Source organism: Epinephelus lanceolatus, chromosome 9, assembly GCF_041903045.1.
Source record: "Epinephelus lanceolatus isolate andai-2023 chromosome 9, ASM4190304v1, whole genome shotgun sequence".
NCBI classification, from domain to species: domain Eukaryota; kingdom Metazoa; phylum Chordata; class Actinopteri; order Perciformes; family Serranidae; genus Epinephelus; species Epinephelus lanceolatus.
The window spans coordinates 10795771-10815916 of NC_135742.1; the positions used below are offsets into that span (position 1 = coordinate 10795771).

Sequence of the window (20146 nt, forward strand, 5' to 3'; positions counted from 1 at the left end):
TCTATAAAAACACTTCCCATTGTATGTCACCTCATCCTAACTAAATCAGCCGCGGATGCAGTTTTGCGTCAGAGCAAAACTTCAAACGCACCATAAGCACCTGGTCATCAGCTGTGTGGATTATAATTTAAGCAAATGGCGTTACATTTATTTTTATTATAGCCTCGGCACAGGAGGAAGTCAACCATACACCTACTATGCATGCTTATCCATCACACTTTATGGTTTTAGTCTGACATCGGTGAGTAACCGGAATGCGCACGGGGAGAGTAATTGAACAGAAAGAGAGACACTGGGGGAGGCAGGGATGGAGGGGGGAGTGTTGCCTCATACATACGTCTGCTCATATACACACTCTGTATGGGTGTAGGCAATCCCTCCCGCATAACACACACAGTGACGGGGGGTGAGATTGGAGAGAGACATATCAGATCCACACAGAGAGCTTCCTCACACACACACACACACACACACAAACACTCCTTCACTCCTCCACTGAAGATGGAACAACTGGATCGCAACGCGCCCCCGTACCCATGACCAATTAAAAGCCAGCGAGCAAGTATTGTCTCCGAGGATCCTGACACACGCGCTCATCTTTTCACGCTTTCACGAGACGCGTTGAAGGTATTTCCCCGTCAGTGTTTTAAGTGTGACACGTCGTTCCTGTGGATTATATGAGGGTGGCTGGATCTTGAGGACGGAGTGCGTCAAGTGAGCGCATGTATCCAACAAGTGGATGCATGAATTTGCTCGCAGCAGACAAACGCCGGGACTAAAACACAAACAAAGAGTGAATTGATACCCTACAAATCTGCCTATCGATTGATCGGTTTACGGCAGAGATCAATAATAACCGGCACTAATCAGATGTGGAGCTCCTGTTGGCTGATGGTGATGTATATATGTGCGCATTGTCTCGGCCTGAGGTAGTTTTTCCATGAACTGACTTTGTGTGTTAATGAGGACATTTTCAAGCAAATTATAAAACTGCAATGAGGTAAGACCCCCCACACATTTTTTTCCTGCTCTCCAGTCATTGAAAAGCGAGATTTCCGCGGACACGCTGCGGTATCCAGCGTCTCCCACCTCACCCCTCTCCCCCCATCCATGGACTCGCTTCCTCCTTCCCTCGGCGACCGTGGGGGGAAGTTGGGCTCCTCTCTGTAGACATTTCTGTATGACGAGGGCGCAGGTGGCAACCAAAGGTCGCAGTCATGCCGATGCATCCAGTCACCTCCACGTTGATGTACCGGGGGATCTGCACCATCCCTGACATCCTCTCCTACAGCGCCCCGGTGAACCTGCCCGAAGACGAAGTTGAAGGTGAGATGTTACCTGCTCGCACCTGAGGGTGCTCAAGGCTATAGTGAGGTGTTTATCCCCTAACAGAGGCGGTGTGTGAGGCTCCTGCGGTGGAGCTGATTCAAACAGACGCGCGGTCAGCACCTTGGACAGCGCTCAGAGATCTGGATAGAGATGCATGACAGCTCCAAACAGGCCTGTTTTAGATTCATATTCAAACACCCCCCCTCCCCACCCCTCCTCCTTTTTCCTGATCTTGATGTATGAAAGAGTGTGCAGAAATACTCACCACTTTGTTATCAGTGTTTCTCAAAGATCAGCTATCTTGTTTCAATTTTCTTTCATTGATTGGAAATATAGATTTGCAGCAGATGCTCGCCCCTCAGTGTGGAGCTGATTTCGTTCATAAAATAAGGCACCCCTGCAGCCTCTCTGCCATAAAGCGTTGCTTCTTGAGGACAGCACTGATGCATTGGCTCTAACTAGAAGCAAAAGCTCCTGGGTGGAAAATTTGGTTCACGGAAGCCTGATTTCACTGAATCCATTACGTCCACACAGACTTTCTGATGGTCAGATGGGTTGATATTCCATCTTTGCACCACAGCTGCTAAATGATTCAACCAACATTTCTTGATTCAAAAAAAAAAAAAAAAAAAAACTTCTCTAAAAATTCCACCAAATTCGGCACTGCAGAGGCACCTGGCAGCACCTCCAACAAGCATGCGGACACATGACACAACTATTCTGAACTGTTAGTTTTTCCGGTATCTGGAGAACATTCATGCCTGGAGCACTTGTGATGTGAACCTGCGACATCTGCACATTATCATGCAGCAGCCCCTGGGACATTGCTCAAGTCCCAAAGTGAGCGCGGTGACAGCAAGATGTTGCGCTGTTGCCATGTTTGCAGTGGGGGTGATGCTGTAAGGTAGCTGATGTATCTCTGCTGAGTGATTTGTTCACTGCACCTCTCGTCCTTGTTACCTTAATAATGCACACATCATTAGGGAAACAAAGCAGAGGGATGTTTTGGACAGTGGGTCTTGAAAAGTGATGCATTTCTTATTTGGTTCTGACTGAAACACATATGTGTGAATTACAGGCGAGCTGAGTCTTGTGAGAGTTCTTGTCAGTGGATGCTGGCGCAGAATTTCCCCCCCATGAGAAATCAGAAATGAACCCTGGGGTTGCACACATTTGAAATGACACAGTCACACACACTCCTTTGTCTCCCTCTCACACACACACACACACACACACACACACACACACACACACACATCTGCAATACGGTTGGCAGGGAAATGCTATTCAGTTGAGGTTGATATTAATTAGAAAAGCTGTGTGAAAGAGGCCAAACATGAATTGGTTCTGCTTCCCAAAAGGTGTTCAATGGACGGCCTTGGTGCCTTTTACTCAACACCTGTTTCCGAGCTCACACAGCTTCGGAAACATCCAGAAAAGACAAAATGGTGCAAAATAGACCTGACTGTTTTAAGAATGCATTTTGCCCTCTGTATTTTATACTCTGTTGCCTCTTTTTCTCTTGCTTTGACATTCAACAAACTGAGCCTGTGATAAAAGAGAAGTGTCAACATGTCAGTGCCAGAAGTGATCTTTGCACAATGTCATGCCCATGATTATAGCATTGCATCACTAAGCGCTTTATTGTCAAACTTGATTTCCAGTGTACAGAGAACTTGCGTGACAGAAATGTATTTTGCGCACAGCAGCAGAAGCACATGAGGGAAAAAAAAGGAAAAGGACGGATGTCTCATATTTCAGTCATTTTTACTGACTCCAGGAGAAGCTTTTGGTCGCTTAGATTGAGGAATCTCAGTTTCCTTTTCACCCTCCCACTTTAATTTATCCAGCTTTGGGTGCAATAAACAGACAGCTCTTCATTTTGACTTCGCTTAGTCAAATCCACTTGTGCCTGCCTCGCTGCAGTCAATCTGTCACAAGACAAAGTGAGACGTTTGGGCTTTGCAGCTCATCTTATAGTGGCAGTTTGACTGGAGAAGCGATGGGATGCTTTGTGGAGAGAATAGGAGAGCCCGAGGTAATGCACAGTTAACAGCAGTGACAGAGGCTTTTTCAGCTGTTGTAGAGCATTAGTGATCCCTTGTGAGGAATGTCTTACAGGTTGTGAAGGAGGCAGACTTTAAAGGCAGTGTCACCAAGGAGATTGAGTGTTGTTGTTGTTGATGTCAAGAGCGTAACTGGTTTCACAGCTTTTCCTGCCATGTAGCGCAAAATGGGAACAATATAGATGTGACAGGGCTGATTGGTTTGTTGATTAATAGCTCAGAAAAAAGTGACTACATAAACGCTTTATTGTGTGCCAAGACTTGTGTTATCAAAACTCAGTCTGCTTTTAGCTTTTGGGAACAATCCTGCCTTCACCCTCATCATATTCTCAGCTGCTCAAAGATGGAGGACAGCGCTGCAAGCCAGCAGCTGGGTTCAGAAAGCATTTTCCACCCAAGCTGTATCATGTTGTATGACGCATGCACCTCCTCATTGTACATTTCTTTTAACTGCACAGAGCAAGCAAGCACTAACTTTGAAGATGTTTTGCCATGCTCACATTTAAAACTTTGTTTTGAATAACCTATGTTGACAATATAATCTGTGACAGTCAGTGCAAAGATGGAAAAAGTGGTCACCCATTACAACCATGAATTTAGTGCAGTAAGGGGGCCGTGGGGAACAAATGCTAAATTAATGCTAAACTGACACTCAACAAATTCTAAATACAGCTAATGTTGACAGAAGAGGGTGAATGTTTGTTGGGTTTTTGCCTTCACATGCATTGGCTGATGGTTAATTGTTTAAATTGGTAATTGATTAATTGACTGATGGCGGTCTGATGACTCCAAGAGGGGTAATATGTAGCTTGTGTGAGACTGGATATAGACTGTTGAATCTGGCCACGTAAGGAGAAGCAATTGTTCTCGGAGGTGTTTGTCTGAATTACAGATAAACAGTCGCTTAAGTGACAGGAAACACCTTTTAATGTGTATTGGAAAGCTGAAGGTGTGTCAACTGATACTGCTTGTTTGGCAGACACTATATATTGTCATGATGTACTAATTCTTTGGCTTTCTTGTGAGTAAACCCTCAACTGTCCAATCCTGTGTTTTGAGTCTCTGATTTAGTAACGTCCTAGATCCTAATGCTCCTTTTGAACATCAGACCCACCCCAAGAGCTCAAAACTTGCTTAACATTGTTTCATAAGCTTGATACTTTATAATTGTAACTTATTTTTCTGAGAATCTAAACATGATTTTGATTTGATGATGTTTCAGAACTCTTCTATTACTTCTGCTTAGGGTTAGCTGTCAAACATGGGTTTTCATATGTTCCATGGTGCTGACTTCACCTTTACAAATTCTAAATAAATCTATTAGGATCAGTGTGGGTTTTCTCCAGGTACTCCAGCTTCCTCCCACAGTCCAAAGACATGCAGGTTAATTGGTGACTTTAAATTGTCCGTAGGTGTGAATGTGAGTGTGAATGGTTGTCTGTCTCTATGTGTCAGTCCTGTGATAGTCTGGTGACCTGTCCAGGGTGTACCCTGCCTCTCACCCAGTGTCAGCTGGGATAGGCTCCAGCCCACCCGCGACCCCTGACAGCATAAGCAGCTACAGAAAATGAATGAATAAAAAAGTATAACAAAGACGTCAGACCTCCCAACATAAGTGTTATCACTATTTAGCAGGGTTGGGCAATATATTGATATGATATTGATATTGTGATATGTGACTAGATATTGTCTTATTTTTCATCTTTTTCTGTTGTTAAAGGCGGCATTACAGTTAAGTGATATGGTTTTTTGAGACTCCTAATGCTCTTCTATTATTTGCCTTTATCCACTTAGTCGTTTCATCCACATACCGATTATTATTTGTCAAAAATCTCATTGTCTAAATATTTTGTGAAAGCACCAATAGTCAACCCTACAATCTTGTCGCAATAACGATCGAGGTATTTGGTAAAAAACATCATGACATTTGATTTACTGCCCAGCCCTGCCATGTAGGATGACATACTATACACTTCTTGGTCTTTGAATGACATTTGGCCAAACATTATGTTCAATATAACATATAAAACATGAACTATTTCCTGATTTAATGGAATACCAATGCTTTCTGGACATTTCCATATTTTGTTACCTTCAAATGTGCAAGGCCTGAGTATGTTAAAGGGATAGGCCACCACTTAAAACTTTAACATATTGAGATTTAATAAGGTCAGAAGAAAAGAAGTGGTCTTGTAAAGGAAAAAAATAAAATTATTACTGTTATTTTGTACGTTCCCAAATAACAGGGGTGTGGGTTTGAAGTCCTCCAGAAAGTTTTGAGCATCAAACAGTGAATTTCCTGCATTCTGGTGATTTTAATGCACCAATTTGTGTCTTTTCTGCATCAATGTATGGTGTAAATAACTTGTTTGTCATGTTTTTATTGGGGTGACAAATGTATATTCTCAATACTCCCCCCTCAAAATCTACACCTATGAAGCAAACTTCTACAAAACACAAAGGGTTAATGTTATCATGGTTCCTGGATTGCAGATATTGCAAAGGTCGATAACATCTAAATGACAATATGCACTGATCAATCAGATTTTGACAGATGTGACGTTCTGCTGCTCGAGCGTCAGTCTGTGTCTCGTCACCGCTCGCGTCTCCTGAGAGATGGACGAGAATTGCCTGCAAGTCTGAAGTGTCACATACATCAGCTCAGCCATCAGGGAGACAGGGCTTTGTCACGAAACGAAATTGCACATTAGTGAATATGTGTGTGCGAGTGCATGTATAGGGACAGGAGGCTCAAACCCTATTGGCACGCATAGCCAAGGACTTGATTTTCAATTACTGGCTTGGACACCCCAGGGATTGGACCAATGGCACCATACTTTGCGGCCAAGAAGGCTGTCAAAACTATAATTGGAACAAAACGCTATTTTTCTGATGCTCTATAAGCCTGTGTGTGTGTGCATATGTGTGTGTGGTAGAAGGTGGAGGGCTTGTAGCAAGTACCTGAATGTATGGTGATGCGAGCATAAATTGAATTGGACTCCATATTCTCCATTTCCCCTCCTACACAAGAGGGACGAAAAAAAACAGTTGGTCATATTACGGGAGCTTGATATAGTTTAGACCTCCTCCACCGCTAAATCACTCACACAAACACACACACACAAAGCTCAGTGTCAATATCACTGCAGGTGGAATTAAGTGGGTAGCCCATTTCCACACTGCCTAACAACAGCCCTATTGGAAGCAGCTTCAAAATAGTCCCAGTGCTGAGCTTAAAGCATTTGTAACAGGCCCCAGAGCGAGTCTCATGTAAACAGACGCCAGAAGTTTCCTGTAGACACAAAGCAAAAGATAAGGCAGGAGCAGAATGTTTGCATCTTTCTGACGAGGTTATGATCAGTGCAGTTTATTTATTCTTTCAGTTCAAGTCTGCTCTGGCTTCCCTTTCATCACTTCTCACTTTTGTTATTTTTAGACTTGTAGAATCACACAGAAAACAAACTTTACTAAAGCAGAATGATGCATATTCCTATGTCTGCCTTTTGATCATTCACTATGTCATATGTGACATAAACTGTACAGATTGCTCGAGGGGAGTTGTGTTCTGCCATTTCTCTAATGAATTAGACCTAAATTTCGTTTGTTACCATCAGATTCTCAAGAGAGTTGTCCCAAAAACCTCAAAACATTTGTATTAATTTGGGACCAAGTTGAAAACAGAATTGGTTCACAAAAAGTCAATACATTTTGACATTAAGGCAAATGAATCCATTCAATATACATGTGCAAACTACAACAAAAAGCTGAACAATATAATGACTGGCCTGTTATATAATCACTGGATTTCATGCTTAAAAGACAGGAACGTATGCAATTTATTAGGAAACTACCAGGAGCTGTCTCTCTCTCTTTATGAAAGCAAATGTTTATGGTTCTGGAGGTGCCTTTCAGAAAATCCTTGTTAAAATTGACACCTCTCTCTGAGGCTGTCAAGTGAACTGCAGTCAGCATACTGTTGCTTGTGCCGTGGTGCTCTAGCTCCATAACTGCAAGCAAGCACCTGGGTAACGAGCCCAGTCTCATTCTGAAGTCGTCGAAATGGAGCACTTGGGCAGTGACTTGCAGCGTCGGAAACCAACGAAAAAAAGGCGTCCATTAACATCAGCATGATACTTGGCTTGTTGCATTATAGTTTCAGTTTCACGCAGAGGGACAAGGATGGAAGTTAAGGCGGCGATATAGTCCGAGTGGGGTTGGGGGGAGGGGTGGATGGGCCCAGCAAACACCAACTTTCACCCAAGAGACTGGTGTTCACATCCCGTAAGATTATAAAGCCAAACCCTGTTCTTTTTTCCTAAACCCAACCACGTGTGTTAGTTTTTGAGGGACAAATACGTCAATTCGCAGCGTGATACCGACGTAGTGCATTTATTTTGAAAGAGACTGTATGTGAACTTTCCATTTCCTGTGAAAATGGAAGTGTATTTTGAAAGAAGACAATGCATGTGACAGGCAGAACTTGACACGGCGTCCCACAATGTCAACAACCAACACACCCAGAGTACCTCGCATGTCGTATGTGGACATGGAAAGTCTGTGACCAAATTTTGGTTTGTGACGAGGTTGGACTGAGAATGTGTTGGCGCATTAGCCAAAACAGTGACAAACACATGACTGACCGTCATGATGTTGAAAGAGGGCTGGAAAATTAATTTCATTCATGTTTAGAATTACGTTACTTGTGACACCAGCCATCCTTGACTCTCTCAATGTGCGGCATAGGATCACCGTCTTAGAGCCATGACCAAAGATATCACCACGTGTCTTTCACGTTTGTCATCATTGTCTGGGACAGCCCAAAATCGCACTGTATACCAGGCTTAACATATCCGCTCAGATAGTATTTATGTAGCAGGCAAGCAAGCTAGCTGTAACTAAACCACGCTGTGTTGACCTGGCGTTGGTTGCTTCTTAATATTAGCGGATAAAGTAATTCCCAAATGGATAGATAGTGAATTTACCAGCTAAATCAGTCCACTGTATCCCACTGGCTCGCCAAATGCTGCTGCTATGCACTGTACTCAGTGGTTACTGCTGATATTGCGATGGCGTTGTCTGCCAGCTCAGCAACCTCCATGTTGAGAGCCGTGTGCAGACAACCTCTGTATCATGGATATGCGCTGAATATCACAGAGCTTTTTTAATACGAATTACAGTCTCAGTAATTTCATATTTTGCACAAATGAAGAGAAAGAGAGAAGCGCACACCGGAATTTGCCATATTTACATATTTGATGGATGTATTTGAAAAATGAACCCCTTTTCCTCTGATCCACTATTCCTCAAATTGTACACCAGAACTTGGCCTATAGTTTCATATCCATAAACATGTTTATGATATTTGTTTTTGCCTCACTCAGTTCCAGTGTGTTTGGTTTTGGCATGAAAGCCTTCTCTTAATTACGTCAAGGAAACATGAAAGTGTTTCCCAAGCCAAACCTGTCAGAGAGCCCCAGCAGGGACAAATCTTTCAAGGAGCATTTTAAACTCACCCAGTTACTGTCTGCTGTAATCGAAATCAGCGCCGCCTACGACATTATCTCTCCATTTGTTCATACTCGTGGCGAGCGATGGGGTTTTCCACGTCTCCTGATCAAACGCAGATTAAGCTGTCACTCTCCTTAGGAGACAGGAAGCTGAGATGTTGCAAACAGGAAGTGATTGGAATAATGGAATCGAAGCCACTGAAGCTGAAAGCTGGATTTATGGCAGTTGTGTTTACATACTTCCATTTGCTTTATGGTATAAGTGATGGTGGGAAGATGTGACTTGTCTTATTACTGAATATGAGACCATCGGCGTGCAATGATCATGTCTACGTTGTCATTTACTCTGACAGAAAGTGAAGTGAGCGCAACAAGGGTTTGCAGTGGAGATGGCTGTATAGTGTCATTACAAAGGAGAAGACAGCACACGAAGATTCATAAAGTTGCTTAATGTCTTTAGTAATGCTAGCGGCATTGGCTCTAGAAAAAGTGCTATCAGTCTGTCCACCAGTTTAGTCCAGAATGAAATATCCTAACAGCTACTGGATTGGAAAATGACATATGGTACATGCATGCTCTGTTTTCATCTAGCACCACCAACAGATCAACCCAGTACTTCGATTTATAACCAAATACTTGCAAAACCATTCCCATTAGCCTCAGCTCTACTTCATTTTGTGCTTACTAGCAAATGTTAACATGCTAACACACTAGACCTAAACATTATACCTGCTTCACATTAGCATGTTAGCATGTCGATGCATGTATTTAGCTCAAAGCACCACTGTGCCAAAAAAAAGCCGCTCAAACCAACCTGTTCTCATTCCCAGGTTGTCAAATACCAAAGCTCTGTTACGCACCTCTGCCTCTGATAGTACTGCACAAGGCATCCTTTTAGTGTCTTTGTGAAACAAACTGGGCCTTCAACTTCAATATAAACCCATCTGGGTCAATATTAGACACTTAGAGCAAATGACGTAGTATAAAGAGCAAGAATGTCCCCCGGGTGAAGAGGTTGGGGTGGATGGATGGGTCAAACAAACACAGGACTTTCAGACTGCTGTGTGGTTCCGGTGTGAAAAAAAACACCAAACCATGATCTTTTCTAAACCTAAGCAAGTAGTTTTGGCGCTTAAATGTATGTTTCCTTGAAAATGTGTAATGGGTTAGTACTCTTGCATTGTGTAGATTAAATAATGACACATTATCAGTCACTTTTTGGCTTGGACCTGCATTTATTTCGCCACTGGTGTATATGAAACAAGAAAATCAGCCTTCGCAACCAGCTCTCATAGACAATGCAGCTCAGCAAGCAATGAAACAAAACAAAACAAAACAAAACACGTAAGGCTTGCTGCAAATCAAACAGCCACACCACCTGGATTAGCTGCCTCTAACAAGCTAATAAAGTTACATACACAGTAACTTGCAGAGCTACTTGCTCCAAATACATCTTTTATGGCACATTTATGGCAAATAAAACACACTTTTAACCATAAAAAGTAAAGTATTTTTGGTGGAACTTAGCCAAAGTCAACCTACCGCGAGTCCAGAGACAGCAGACTCTAACAGAGCACTGGGACGCATCCGTGAAGTCTGCATGGGCTCATCAGTGTAGCTCAAGTACACACATCACAACAAACAACTAAATAAGACAGTAAATAACATAACAGTGACACAGGTACATTTGTAAAAATAAATTGCACCAGTGCACCAGTGGGATCACCAAGTCATTCACTCTGTTACAAAGGCAACGTATGCATGTTACAAGCAGAAACCGACACGTCCAAAAACGACTCTAGAGAGGTAAAGTTTCATCGTTTGAAGTGTACGCCACTAACCAAGCTGCCACATTTGACGAGGTGGGAGTGAGAACATGTTGCACAGAGCTGCTAACTTCACCACTAACAATTTCCTGCCTTGAAGACGCTGGGCAAAAGACAATTAGGCCAAGCTGAATAATCTTTGTAGCCGCCATTACCCTGACCCCTTAAAGGGACAGTGCACCCAAAAATGAAAATTCAGCCATTATCTACTCACCCATATGCAGACGGAGGCCCTGGTGAAGTTTTAGAGTCCTCACATCCCTTGCGGAGATCGGCGGGGGGAGCGGCTAGCACACCTAATGGCAGACGGCACCCCAGACTAACATCCAAGAACACAAAATTGAATCCACAAAGTATCTCCATACTGCTCATCTGTAGTGATCCAAGTGTGCTGCAGCCCCGACATAAAAAGCTGTCTCGAAAAACGTCATATGAACTCTGTTTTTAGCCTCACTGTAGCCTGTAGCTCTGACTGCTTCTCTGTGCTCCGCGTTCACGTGTGCGCGCTTGCGCGAGACCAGTGAAAGCATGAGCTTTGCTTACCCGTGTTTACATCACGTGACACGTGCGCCGCAGGGGGAGACAACTGTAACCACAGTAGCTAAAAGATAATTTGCACTACAGGCTTTTTCCTTTTAGCAAAGGACAGCCCAACATGTCTGAAGACTTTGAAATTGAGGAGGAACAGCATTTCTTTGTTGAGCCGGATTTGTTTGAGCCCGAGTATACGGATGGAACTCAGGCTACTGGACGAAGCAGCCGCTGCAGCTCATGAGCCTAACCCTCAGCCAGCCGTAGAATACCGGAGTCGAGCACTGGAAACCTGGTGGTGTAGTTGTTTCAAATGCAAAGCAATGCCAACGGATGAGAAAAGCCTTTGCTGCTCAGACTGGGAATTGCCGATGCCTGCACTTGAGAATCTGGACATCAGTACTGACGAGACTGCTGCTCTTCAGAGACCGTGCATCACCGATCACCCTGAGCGCGCACACGTGAGCACGGAGCACAGAGAAGCAGTCAGAGCTACAGGCTACAGTGAGGCTAAAAACAGAGTTCATATGATGTTTTTCAAAACAACTTTTTATGTCAGGGCTGCAGCACACTTGGATCACTACGGATGAGCATGTTGGAGATATTTTGTGGTTTCAATTTTGTGTTCTTGGACATTAGTCTGGGGCGCCGTCTGCCATTAGGTGTGCTAGCCATTCCCCCTGCCGATCTTGCAAGGGATGTGAGGACTCTAAAACTTCACCAGGGCCTCCGTCAGCATATGGGTGAGTAGATAATGGCTGAATTTTTATTTTTGGGTGCACTATCCCTTCAATGCATGATTATAAATCTCCCTTTAGAAAACAAGAAGAAAAGAAAGTTGGTCATATCAGTCCACCAAAGGCGGCATTGAACATCTTTGTCTAGATCATTGAGTTGATGGTGATTTGCTTTGATCACAGTTCAGGGTTAGTTCAAAGTGTCAGAGAGAAACAGGAAAGGCGAGGGTGTACGGTTGAGTGTAAAACTTTATAAAAATAACTAGTTAAGCGCTCTGGCTTGTCGACAGGACTCATTGAGGAGGTTTTTTATCCTGCTCATGTGTCCTTGAGTCAAAAATATGCATCTGAGAATATTTTACTGAGATATTCTGACTTCCACACAGGGTTTTGTTTTTGAAAGCAGTTTTCTTTCAGTAGTAAAAAATTTAACAAATGATAGTGGGGCTTCTTTTTCAACATTTTTAGTCACTCCCTTGGCAGAGTTTTGGGGACTCTGCAAATCGCTTTGACTGACAGCTGCTCAAAAAAACCCTGACACCACTGTGTTCCTAATGGCATAAACTGCCTGTGAGGCGATCTTGATGTTTCTGCTCGACTCCTACTGTAGCTGCAGCAGAAAACATTGACTCATTCCTTCGCCCTGAGGTGGAGGGTTGTCTTCCATTCCTTTGGAAATACTTACATGAATACAAATGAAGATATTTAAAGACACCGGCATCTGCTTGGCAAGACAGAAATTATGCACATAACGTATTGCTGGTGCAGAATCAGTGGGCGTTGTGGGGGTGAACTTCCAAGCGGGTCAGCTGCGACCATTTTAAAACATATGCTGCTGAGACCATTTGGATGTGCTGGCTCATTTTCACGTGTGTGGAGTGTGTAAACGATCCAGATGTGTTTACCAAAACCAAACACTTATCTTTCCTCTCCTGTTCGCTTCCGATATTGACTGCTGGTAGCGAGGCTCTCTCAGAGGAAGCCAAAATTAGTTCAATTATTGTTCTCTTAGAAAGCCTCCACCTCGTTTTACCCTTAAATTGGATCCCCTAAACAAATTGTTTGTTTCCTCTCACATGGACGAGAGCTTTTTATACCTTCCTACACAAAAGAACTCAGTTTTCATCAAAGCATTCTCGCTCTGAAATAATATTGTAACAAAAAAGTGAATCAAGCAAATAAATGAAGTGTTTTTTTTTCCTGACACTGCATTTCCACTTTTTGCCTTTCAAATCCTTTGACAATGTTACAAGCCTGGCAAACATCATTTCATAACTCAGACGGCTTTTGTTAATGATTAACAAAGAAGAAAGACATGCGGCATCCACAGCACTGACTACAGTAATTGTTAATTTACTCCAGAGTTAAAATGCCTATCAAGCCTGCAACATATTCAGAGTTCACTGTCAGAAATTGGTCTTTGGTAGCTTTGCATTTGTGTTTTTTTTTTATCTTTTAAAACACTGACGCAGGATGGTGATATAACATTGCATGAGTTTTAAAGCTGCTTAATAATCTGGGGAATTTATCTCCCTGGATTATATCAGAGGTTAAAAGTCTTGGTGTGATCCTTGATTCAGATCTAAGCTTCAAGTCCCACATTAACAAGGCGACCAAAACATAATTTTTCCACCTCAGAAACGTAGCTAAGGTATGACTATTTCTAAATGACAAAGATGTAGAGAAATTGATTCATGCCTTTATTTCAAGCTGACTGTAACGCACTTTTTACTGGCCTTTTTACTTCAGCTCCTCCTCCAAAGCTCTACATTGACTGAGACCGAGCTACATGGCTAACTCCCTTGTTAACTATTTGCCTCCAAGAACACTGTGATCACCTGCTGCTGGTTTAGTGGAGGTTCCCAGTATCAGCTGGAAAAAGACTGGGGATGCCCCACAGCTATGGAACACACTACCTACAGTATTGATATCAGGGAGGCTAGCTCGTTGATTATTTTTAAAAGAAAGCTAAAAGCTAAAAACGTATCTGTTCACTTTAGGCCCTGATCACACAGGACACGTTTTGCAGGCTTTTTTTTTTTTTCTTTTTATTGTTGCCAGGCAACCACCCCATCACCTCCTAACATTCCTGTGTAATCAGTGTACTGTTTAGTTATTTTATTCATTTGTCTAGTCCCTGAAATGGACAGGCAGAGGGTTTGCTGTTGCCATGGTTATGGATGAGAGCAAAAAGTTTGCTGGTCACAGGGAAACGGAGAGTCCACCAGTTGGTCCAGGAGCTTCGCCTCCATGATGGACGTTTCCAGGCATATTTTAGGATGACTCGGGGGCAGTGAGACAACCTATGTTGGGCCGTATAGCACTGGGTATCCAGCAACCACTACCACGAGTTTCTCCTCTATTGTTTACCAGCTGTAAACCTGTCGTCACGACCACCACAGAAGGCTCGCCTCTGAAATCATCTGATTGGACAATGGGGAAAAGGCAGAGATGACATGAGGTGTTTTTCTGCTTTGAGTTAGAGTTTTTTCAACTCAAGGCGTTCAGAGCACTCCGGAAAAAACGCCGGGCACTTAGAGTGTAGAAACGCGAGGCGCATCGCAACGCAAAAATGCTTAATTCTCATTAAAATCAGCTGCTAAAATGCATCTTGTGTGATCAGGACCATAGCCTTTAAAGTAGCTCTAACTTCCTGTTACAGGTCTGAAACATTCTTTTTACGCTTTTAATTTGTATTTATGCTTCATGGTGCTGCAACTCTTAAAATCGTACTCGATTTTATGATTTATGATTTTACAACTCTATGATTTTCTGAATCAGTTAATGCATGTTTTAAACTGTTTTAAATGTCCTTTTATGTTGAATTGCCTTGTTTGGCTGTTTTATGTCCATTCTGTCCATTTTCATGTGAAGCACTCAGGGCCGAATTCACAAAGAATGAACTGCGGCCGCTGATAGCACCTTGAATTGCACTTCACTTGCACCCGCAGTTTGCTCCGTCCTATTCACAAAGGATATTGCGCTAATGATATACCAGCACAAACACGCCCACAAAGTCTGGCAGCTGAGTGCAGTTTGCCCCTGATTTGCCCCTGATTGCAATAAGCCACATGGCAAAGTATAAATGCTGGCTTTGCACCAAGAACACCGTGGCAGAACAATGGCAGCTCGGAAGAGAAAGATGAAATTTTCAGAACGCGAGCTTGAGGTCCTGACTGAGGAGGTGCGAAACCTCAAAACTCCAGGCAGGAGATACAACAGCTGGAGAAAGAAACCGTATTTGACAAGGCTGATGGGATCTGAGTTCCATAGGAGTTTTCAAACACACGCCATCTGAATGTAAAAGAAGATGGCATGATTTGAAGCAGAGGACCAAAGAAAAATTATCATATAATGCCTCACAAGCTGCACAAGCGTGTGGCTATTAGCGCTGGTGTTAATGAATTAGACGTTGTTTAACAATGAGGCTCATTTGCATAGAAAGGGGCAATTTTTGCACCAAATATATGCATATTACCTCATTTAAATACGTGCAAATAACACCGGATCACCGAGGCGCAATCTGCTTGGCAGCGCAGTTAGTGGAGCATTTCAACCTCTGCGCGTGCTTTGTGAATTAGACGGTATCTGTTTGCTCCATTTTTACCGGTTTAGTGACTGCAAAAGCCATGCAATCCTTTGTGAATTCGGCCCTGAGTGCTTATACTGCCCTTATTGTAAAGCACTTTGTGCTGCGTTTCTTGTATGAATTACTTTATAAACAAAGTTTATTATTAAGGGAAGATGGTGGACCTGCAGAGAAATCAGTTTTTTTAAGTTCCTCAGAGGCCTCCCTGATTATCATTAAAAACCACTAAAGAAGACAAATGCACACGCCTCACCTTGGAGAAGAAAACAAATACAAGACAGGAAGATTAACTTCATCCATTTTGGGCAAAGGACGTGGTTCGTGACATTAGAGATCTGCTGCAGTGGGATGCTCATGAAAGCGCCCTGCTCGTATATAATCAGGCTGAGAATAATAAATCTCACTTTGCCCGTCTTCCCGTCACTCTGCTCAGTCCTCGACTGTTCCCGCTCTACCTGCATGATGGACGGTCGTTCCACACAAAATACCAAACAGACAGACAGGCAGGCAGGAATGGATTTCAAAATGGCTCTCTGGGTTGTATCACCTGCCTGGATGAGATGGGTGGCATATGAAAAAGCTCTACTTGACATAGATGGTGATAAAAAGGTGTGAGCAGGAACGGGCCATTTCTAAGAGGGTGAGGCGGCCCAGCATCACAGCTGGTGAGCCACAGGTTGTATCTGACGAGTCAAACTGCTTCTGAAGGCTCTTTTTTTTGTTGTGTTTAATATGTTTGTGGAAATGTTGTGGAGTTTATTAACTAAACATTAATGTTCAATTAATGACATTCTCGAAATAACTACTGAAAAGTTGTTGTTTTTCATTAAATTAAAAGACATTTAAAGCAAAAGTTTCATATTTTGGGTAATGGCCTCTTTCTAAGGAAGAGTTAATGCTGGCAGCCAATTATCAGGGTGGAAACTGGCTCTGTCCAAAGGTACCAAAATCCATCAGCCAGCACCTCTGATGCTCACTAATTAACACAATAAATCTGTGGATTTATTTATTTTTGTTGTCATTTTTAGCTGTAACTGCAACATGAGATGTATAGTTAAATAAGATTTACCTATGGTGCTTAATAGTGTATCGCTGAAAATGGGGGCTGCAGCAAAACGTCTTTTAGCCACCAAAAAAAATCAATATCCGTGTAAATGTATGCAACTTTAAGCAGTGGTAGATCAGCAACTCCTCATAGGCTACTGTTAAATAATATTAGTTTATTTTAATGAAGTCTTGTGGCTTTGAGATAACAGATTCAGTTCCCAGTCAGAAAAGGTTGTACACCTAAACTGATATTGATTTATTTTAGGTGTCTAATAACTACCTAATTGAGGCAGCATTTGCTCAGCACAGTTAAATTTTTTGTTATGTGATGCAGGGACTTTCTTCGGAAGTTAAACAAACGTGATTCGGTCTAATTGGGGGATCTGAGCAGTTGTCAGGGAACCAGCAGAGACTCTGGAGAGTTACTGTGTTGCTGTAACACTTAATGTTTTAAAGATTAAACAAACTTTTGTAATATAGGTGTTGTTAGGCAGATTTTGTTACAATCAGACAGAGCAAGGCTCGCTGTTTCTGGTCTTCTTGCGAAACTATCTGGCCGCTGGCGATAGCTTTGTGTTTACGGTACAGAGTGGTATCAGTTCTATTTTTCAGCACCTTACTGGACCAAGCCTACGTCTTACAATTTGCCTGTCCTTCATCCATTCACACACACACACATTTGTGCATTTGTTGGCGATGATGGAGCTGTCATACAAGGTGCTTGCCTCAAGGTTTCAATTTGGATTCAGTGTCTTGCTCAAGGAAACTTTGACATGCTTCGACACTTGGACAGTAGTAGCCGGGTATTGAACTGCTAACCTTGTGATTGAATGTTTACCCAGGCGGACAACATTTTCCAAAGTAGGCCCCTCTTGTGGAAATGCGGAACTTTGGAGCGTTACTTGCCTCCTTTTCCACCAAGATAGCATAACATGATTGGTGCCACTGTATGCCTTAGGTCCTCTTGTTTCAAATGATACCTGTGTCATCACTGTAGCTTTAAAACTGAGCCGGATATAGCAAGTTTTATTTGCTAAAATTACTCAAGTCCTCACTTCTGAATATCAGCTTCACCTGTCATACCTGTGTTTGTTTTTGCCAGATATTTGGCCACTGCCTCTCGTCTTTCATTTTCTTCTCTCTGTACCCTGGCTTTTCCTTTAGGAACCCTAGATTTATGGTGAGGTATTAAGACTTACCATGTATACGTGTTTTTAATAGTGACCACTTCATGTAGTTTCTCTGACATCCAGATCACGTCAACAACCACAGTCTCCAATAAGTTCTCAGTTAATCAGTTACTGTAATGTGGCATGACATCCTACCTTGCCAAGTTGGGTTTCGATTGAAAGCATGTGGCGGAGATTAAAGATGAATATCGTGAAGTGCTGTGATTGCATCTGTCGGGTAGGTTAAAGTTGAGTCATTTATTCCCATTTTGATCGATTGCCATGAAGGAGTGGATCCAGCAGACTTTATTACCTGTGAAATTAACTGTGATGAGTTCTGGAAGGTGAAGTGCTTTTTCCCCTGGGTAATATTTCTTCCCTTTGATGAACAATGCTGCAAAGTCTACACCAGACAATAACAAAATCCAGCGGTAGAGAAAACGGGATCCATAAGCGAGTGCGCACCGTTAACGTGGTGGAACTGATGAGGGAGTGCTGGAGGAGCTGTAATGCAGAGCGGAGGCTTTTGATTGTTCACTTTTGACCTTTGTTTGAGGTGCTTCTCATGGGTTTTTCGCCTTGTGGATATTGGCCCCGGCTCAGCTTGGTATCGGCTGTGATGATGAGGACTTGCAGCTTTGAAAACATAAGAGCAGGAGAGGCAAAAAAAAATGGAGACAGATCAATGATTTCCCCTCCCTGCTGGAAAAGAAAGGCCGAAAGAGGCATCAGAGATGGGCTAAAATTCCACGGCCTTTCACCAACTTCAATCGCTCAAGGTCAAGTGGGGTTTAAGAGGGTTGGCCAGGGGATTTTTTCTTATAGAGGATGAAGCACCTTGACCTTTCCAACTTTTTCTTCTTTCTTCTTTCAGTTTCTCCCTGTGGTCGTGCCAGTGTTGCATTGATGAGGTTAAAGCGCTTCAAATTTCATAATGGGCGGAAGAGTTCCTATCCAAACCAAGAGATGGGATTTTTCCTCAAGACACAGACGACTTAAACTCTGCCATATACCCCTTTTGAATTCTCCAGAGCCTTATTAGAAGCCTGTTATGGTAATATTCAAATCTTCTGGGTGCCCAAGTCGGCCCATATCCAGCTAAAGATGGATTAAGGTTGCTATGGGTGTTTAAAAATAGTTGCCTAAGGTTCAACCCCCCTTTCTACAGCAAAGCAGTGTTTTTCTCACACTGATAAGGTCTTACATAAAGAGTGGGTGTGCTGCAATTACCAATCCAAAGCAGCCGTAAGCAGATGCAGGTCTGACTGAAGCGAAGAGGATTTCTAGGCTTCGAAAAACAGGCCCTGGATTACATTCACGGACACTTCACCGCTACAAAAGCCCCGGCATTACCCTGTTCTGCTCAAAGTGCACCGCGTGTAATTAGCAAAAGTTTTCACTGCTGCTAAATTTAGCCTGAAAAGGGGTAAAGCTTTGCTTCAGGCATGCCTCGAAAACCCAAATAAATGCTTCCCATGTGATGTATTTCTGCTCTGTGAGGATGAGGAGAGTTTATTTCAACCGTTTCTTTTCTAATTGCTTTTTCTTTATCATACATACACAGCCAAGGATGATTATATTCTTAACATTTTGTTCACTCTGTATCCTGAGACGAATAGAAAATGGCACATAGAAAGTGGATGTCATGCCCTTTGTCACTTATGCCTCATCCTCGTCATGAATCTGAGCATTTTCTGTTTGCCTGCATGAATCAGCTCCATTTCTAAGCAATTCATGGCTTTGTCTGCCGCTGCGTTCTGCTCACAGACTGTTCCGCGCCTCTGTGCTGCAGCAAGGATCTCGTGCACCTCATTGATATACAACAGTGTACAGGGGAGCACGGCGCGGCGCGATGGAAGTACACACTGCACCTTTCTCTTGTGGGAGTTCGGCTTCAGATGTTTGGCTCTCGCAGCTCGCTATCTTAACTTGGGCTTTTCATCCCCTGTCAGATCACACCACAGGGGACCGCGTGGCATCGCGTCTTTGAAGGCCAACAAGCACCTCTCTACATCAAAGCAAATACCACGCGCTTTCAACAAAAATATTCACATCTCCCCAGTGGAACTGTGGTCTCAGAGACCGGGTGGAAGATGCAACAACAGCAGCTCCTAAAAATAAAATATATATATATATATATATATAAATAAAATCATCATATGTATATTAATAAGGTAATAGAGTAAAATGTAATTCAAACTGAAAGCTAGATTAGCTGGAGTATAGAGAAGCCAGAGGCAGTAATAACATCTGCAGCAATGAAAGAAAGAACTCAGTGGAGATTGTCTCATTTAAAGGAAATGGTAGGTTCATTATATGTGCTGCTTCTACGCCAGTTTAAATAG

The 20146-nt window shown here is 42.8% G+C and overlaps 1 protein-coding gene across 1 annotated transcript in view; it reads left to right on the top strand.

Annotated features, from left to right (window-relative positions):
• The first annotated feature begins 339 nt into the window (after positions 1-339).
• The window catches only part of cabp7a (calcium binding protein 7a), a 46237-nt gene continuing 26430 nt past the window's right edge, over positions 340-20146 (top strand). Inside the window, exon 1 of the mRNA XM_033618499.2 lies at positions 340-1326. Coding sequence (XP_033474390.1) covers positions 1218-1326 — 109 coding nt within the window. The 5' untranslated portion in view covers positions 340-1217. The remainder of the gene's footprint in view (positions 1327-20146) is intronic.